At 43.1% G+C, this 5,980-nt stretch overlaps 1 protein-coding gene across 1 annotated transcript in view; it reads right to left on the bottom strand.

The window, feature by feature from the left end:
• Window positions 1–5,980, bottom strand: part of fryl (furry homolog, like) — a 74,805-nt gene that overhangs the window by 42,400 nt on the left and 26,425 nt on the right. Inside the window, 16 exon segments of the mRNA XM_032526454.1 lie at window positions 1,503–1,613; window positions 1,716–1,876; window positions 1,998–2,170; window positions 2,290–2,381; window positions 2,486–2,543; window positions 2,659–2,783; window positions 3,050–3,269; window positions 3,588–3,856; window positions 3,939–4,025; window positions 4,146–4,322; window positions 4,477–4,714; window positions 4,824–4,931; window positions 5,019–5,151; window positions 5,281–5,452; window positions 5,545–5,631; window positions 5,748–5,856. Coding sequence (XP_032382345.1) covers window positions 1,503–1,613; window positions 1,716–1,876; window positions 1,998–2,170; window positions 2,290–2,381; window positions 2,486–2,543; window positions 2,659–2,783; window positions 3,050–3,269; window positions 3,588–3,856; window positions 3,939–4,025; window positions 4,146–4,322; window positions 4,477–4,714; window positions 4,824–4,931; window positions 5,019–5,151; window positions 5,281–5,452; window positions 5,545–5,631; window positions 5,748–5,856 — 2,320 coding nt within the window.

Here is a 5,980-nt window from a genome sequence, read left to right as displayed (position 1 = left end):
TAACCGGTATGTTATTTAAGCATGCAATTGATATGAGTTGATCAAAAATTGTTATATTAATTGCTGATTAGAAAACTATTTACATGACAGCATCAAGCTTCACATCAATGGTGCTGTCATGGTAACAAACAAACTATAAACAGAACGTTTTGCAACAATGAATACAACACATGCAGTTGCAATTAGGAAGTAAAATGTAATGAACAAGAGTTTTCATACTCAATATAACTTTTTTTTTTAACTTTTTATTTTTTATGATAGTGGTGATTTTTTTTTTGGTTCTTTTTTATTTTTTTATCCACACCAGGTATATATGTGTGTTGGTGTGGTGTGTGTTGTGGGTGTGGTGAGTAGAAAGAGACACAGAGAGAGAGAGAGGGGGCGGGGGGGGGCAGCTGACAGTAAAAAAAAAAAAAAATCTCCGATGGCAGAGACGCAAGGGAGTCCATTTAAATCAAGCAGCACGTCTGACACCCCCGTTCACCAGAAATTACTGGTACTATGTAAGGACTACAAACCACCAGTTCACCAGAAATCTACTGGTTACTATATAAGGACTACAAACCCCACGTTCACCAGAAATCTACTGGTTACTAAGTCTGTAAGTACTATAAACCGAAGTAAAAACAAACCTGAAGCGAGAGAAACCCTAAACGTAACGAACAGATCCACAGACCCGACTGCCTGCCTGACGGAGCGGGAGCGAGCGAGCGCGAGAGAGAGAGACCAGCGATGCGAGCGAGCGAGAGGAGAGAGAGAGCATTTCTCCATGTTCTGTGTGTGTGTGTGTGTGTGTGTGTGTGATTGATCCGAGCGGGTTTGTAGGCGGGGGCGCTGTGATTATCACAGAACGCTGCGCGGCCAGTTGAGGAGTTTTATTCAATCCGAGCACGGCTATTGACTCATATTACTCGGATAATACTTGTACTCGGCAAAAGTGCTTTATCCGTACCGGATACTCGTTTCAGCCGGATACTCGGATCACCCCTAGTTAAAACCTTGACCTCTTGCAGTACTTCTGAACACCACTGTGTGGTGCTAGTGTCATGGTAAGTGAACCTGTGCTGCATAACCTCAGAAAGTTTTACAGTACAGCCAGACTGAACCAATCGCTCCTCATCATTTTTTTAAAATGATGCTTAGTTTTGTTGTATTATTTAAGACATTACAATTATATACACGTCTTGTGTTGATTGCCACCTTTACATTCAAGACCGTATGCTTTGACGAAGGCTGACAGGTCAAAACAGGGAAGAGTTGCCTTATTGTGCTAGCCAATGTATCCCAGTGAAAGGTAAGTACTTTCCATTTCTGTTTGAACTTTGGACATGTTACTTTCCTGTTCTGCGCTGAATATGTGGTTAAGCGTTTGTGACATTTCTTCGGTGATGCACACTCCTACCTCAACCTAATTTTCAGTACTCATACACATGCTTCGGCCAAACTATCAAAGATAATTTGTGTGATAATCAAGAAGGCTAAAATTGTAACATTTCTCTAACCTTCTTGTCCTGAGAATCCAGGATGTTGTCCAGCCACTTGTAGAGGTAGCCATCAGAGGAAAGGCCAACATTGTCAGCTACAGGTCCACAACACAACACTGCAGACATGGCCTGGAACATTAAAGAAGCTGTTAGTAATCAGTATGTATTGATTGTATTGTATCTATGTAACTGATTTCAACATTTATATTTTTTATTTATGTTTGTGTGTACCTTTAGCGCACAGTACTGATGTCGGTTGATCTGCATATTTCTGTCACTGTAGCGGTCCAGGGGAGTGAACATAATGCTGAACGGCCCAGCCCAGTGACTGAACAGCATGAACAGACTGTGTCTCAGCGACTGCTGGGGGAAGATGGTCCTCCTCTGGTGTACTGAACATAACAAGTAACAAAATTAATATACAAGACACTTTAGTTTGTATTACTCTAACTTTAGACAGACATTTCGTGCAAGTTAGATTGTGACTGACCGATATGAGTTAGCAAGACATACCTGGGACATTCTGAATGATATTGGCCACAAGTGCACTAAAGTGACAGCGAATGTCCTTGAGTGTGTCAGAGTCCTTGTCATTTTCAGCCTCAAGCAACTGCCTGGTCAGATCAACATACTCAAGCAGCGTACTGTTCAGAGAGTGGCTCTCTCCATCTAACCCTCCACTCGCTCTGTAAAAAGTCAAAATCAAAGAAATTATTGCTTGTGTTTATAAAACGGTTCCAGTATCTTAATTATTATTAAATGTATTCCTAATCACATTGTCACAAGATCATTGTGGATTACATACATCTGACTGATAACACCAGCATCAGCCAGCAGCTCAAATATCCGGACCAGCTGGACCCTGAGGATGTCACGGCGCCTGCGCCGCTTCATGTTCTGCAGAATAAAGAGAGTAGCATTGTAACTTTGTAAAACTGTCTTAAAAAACAAACAAAGATTTGTGGCAGAAATAACTCCTAGTATCAATGAACTGCACTTACTTCAGGTCTTCTTTCTAGAGCTTCTTTTATGATGGGATTTAGCTCCTCTATCAACTCTCTAAAAAGGAGGGGAAAGTTAGATGTAAATAAATAAATATGTAAAAGATTTTGAAAGTATATCAAAGTGTAGCAGGACATTAAGTACACAACAGATCATGTCAAGTGTTATTAACCTGAAGGCCACAGGGTTGGTCCTGCCAAGCCCCAACACAAGAGACTCTGTGATGTCCATGCTCTCAGAGCGCATCATTGGAACAATGTGTTTGAACAGAGAGGAGGGGGACGGAGTACCAACAATCTATTAACACACAGAAAGAGCAATGTCATGGCTGAAATGCAAAAATAAGAATGAGTTAGTAGCTGTTCACTGTTATGTTACAAGGGTCCTATGTTTTTAGGTTTTGGAAATTCAGAGTTACACATAGGATACGTCATACTTATGTCTTGTTGCAATTTTCACACTTACTACACTTCTAAGACTTGAAAATTAGCAAGATATTTTTGTATATTTAAAACCTTTTAAATGTGTGTTAATGGAATGTTTTCTGCAGAGGTGTTCCTGACCTTTGAATCATAACTGTAGCCGCTGTCCGGCGTGGACGCCAGCGTCTCAGGCGGGGAGCAGCGGACGGAGCCAGAGGTGGAGGATGACGAACACATGGAGGAGGAGGACGAGGAGGACGAGGAGGCCGAGCTGCAGCAGAGAATCAGGTAGTTCCTCCAAAGGCCGACGTAGGAGTCACTGCTGTTTAGGCTGTTCAATTTCTTGGCATTGATGGGGCTGCTGAACGTGGACATACGTAACAGGAGATTATAACAACACTAAGCCCAGAGAATGAAGGCCTTTTGCCTGGCTATGTTGGGGCCCTCACACAAAGGCAGCATGCTACATCAAGCTTTGCCATTTACATTTACATTTTTAATCTTGTGTCAAGCCAATTAAGACTGAAGTATTATTTGGTACAAAGACCTTAATCCTAGCACATAATGTCATCTGGCCTTTTTAAAGCCGGTCTATAATAAAGACACCCAGAATGACAAAAACACACTCCAATACAATGATGCAACGGACAGAAAACAAAGAGGCTTGATTGAAACATACTTGATGTCAACTTGTGGAGACAGTAGTTGCAAGCGGGTGTAGGCAAACATCCAGGCATAGTTGAGGGCAGTGGGACAATGTTTGGGCAGGTGCTCCTGCCGCATGTAGCTGGAGAAGCTGATGACCCAGGGGTCCTGGCCCTGAGTAACATGGGCAAACACCCAGATGTGCGAGGGGCTCACCACATCAAACTGGTGGCTGATGGGAGATGAACTCCACTCTGCAAGCGTCTGAAGATCAATCCCACTGGGACAGTACAGCAGGTTGCTCTACAGAGAAAAACACAGACACAAATTGAGTCTTGGAGTATTTGTACTTTCAGATTCTGTAAATGAGAAATGGCATTTATACCTGGTCAGCTCCTGTGAGATGAATGAAGCTCTCCAACACGGATGCACTTAATCTGTCCATTACATCAATGGCCAATTCCTCATCACCCTGACAGAAGAAATATCAGAAAACAATTGTAACCTAAAAAAAACCCAACTCATACACATATGACTTATATCTGTCAATTGCAAAAAACCAAACAAAAAAAACACTGTTTTGAGTTATTACCTTGCCAATGCCCAGTGCAGTGTGCAGTGCCCGGACCTCCTTGAGGACGTTAACAGCCAGCCTGCGTGTGGCAGGGCGGCAGCTACAAAGCACAACCAATGCTAAACCCTCCACTACATGCAGCACCCCTAACAGAGGAGTACGTTCCAGGGACACAGAACGACCGCTGCTTGAACCCTGTAGAAGAAAAGTATAATTAAAACCTCTATAAACGTTGGGACATTTAAGTCACTAAACACATCAAAAAACATGAACACAAAGTACACTAATGCATATAAAGACACAAAAATCACTCATAATGAAGTAATACAGCTAGGGCTTTCAGACAAACCTGTGCATCGTGGCTCTTGTTGCTACTCTGCACTGCCTGCCTCCATTGGCTGATGAGCTGCAGTAGCATCTTGACAGCGTTGTCCAACAAAGTGGGGTGGACATCAGTCACCTCTCGGACAATGAAGTAGGCAAAGCCTGAGAGAACATCCTCACGCCACTCTGGGAAATCAACCATCAGGGCCTGGAGAGTAGTAAAGGCAAGGCCACGTAGCTCCTCATCCATGTGGATGGTCAGTCTAGAGAAGGAGAAGGAGCAAGACATTGGAAAATGTATGGAAGGTCACCTAAACTACAGTAGATTGTGTACTGATGTGTCTGCAGTAAGGTTAGAGGAAGGTGAAGTACTTGGCTAGAAGCTCTATTAGGTCTTGTCTGCTCATGCCATCTGGTATCAGTCTTGGGATGGCGGCCACACACGTACGGAAAAGATCGATCTTCGGCTTCCTCTCTCCCCTGTGGTACAAACGGCTCATGAAAACCTTCTATAGTTCAGAGGTAACGCAAACAGTACTTGTATGAATCCAGGATGTGGTCACATACGTAATCATGTCCTCAGGCTCCTTGTTGGACATCTGCACATTGGTCATGCTCATGGAGCGTCCCACTTCCTTATCCAGGTGTCGCAGGATGTTGTCCAAGGCCTTTCTTACTTGTGGGTAGTACAGTGACATGCCTGGAAATACCCAGCAGAGTCATTTTACTCGAGGAAAAAAACAACACAGATATTTAAAAAAAAAAAAAAAAAAACTAAAATGCCTCTTATTCTTTTTTCTGAAAGTCATGTTTTGAAATTACAACCCACCTATGACCTTGGCTTCTTCATCCGTGAGAGTGGTATTGAGGAAGATCTTTTTGACACGCAGGGTGTTGCCAGAGGGCATGATGATCCCAGTTGTAGGCATAGGAGGCTCCCCATCTTTCTGCTGTAGGCTGTCGGCAATCACCAAGAAGGCTCGCAAACCGATATTCATCCTCTGTTAGAGCGGATAGAGGGAGAGGTATGACAGAGAGAGAATCTACTAATACTCCAATAACATCACAACTTAAAGTCTTGTCTCTAATTTACCTCTGGATTGATGGCAAAGGTTTTGTGAGACTTGCCCACACACAGGAGGTCATAGATGATCTCCTTCATAGCAAAGTCCAGTCTTTCCTGTAACAACCAACAGACCAGCAATCACTTACACACAGCGACTACACGGCTTATTCTTAGGTTTAGCTCAGCTGTAAGACCCAGGTACAGTATGTCACTTCATGCTCCAAGCTTACCTGAGCTATGAACTGGATGATCTTGACAAAGATGTTGAGGGGTGTGTCCCTAGGCACCACACTCCGGGAGCCTTTAGGGAAAAGTGCTGAAACAATGCTGAGTAGTCGACTAGTGGAAAAAGGGGGGGGATATTATAAGCTTATATAGTGCCAAACAACAAAGCCCAATATTTAAATGACTTCTACTTGATACCAATCAAAGGGGTTGATTTTGTGTGTGTGTGTGTGTGTGT

Source organism: Etheostoma spectabile, chromosome 9, assembly GCF_008692095.1.
Source record: "Etheostoma spectabile isolate EspeVRDwgs_2016 chromosome 9, UIUC_Espe_1.0, whole genome shotgun sequence".
NCBI lineage: Eukaryota > Metazoa > Chordata > Actinopteri > Perciformes > Percidae > Etheostoma > Etheostoma spectabile.
This window is presented reverse-complemented; position numbering and strand designations above follow the sequence as displayed.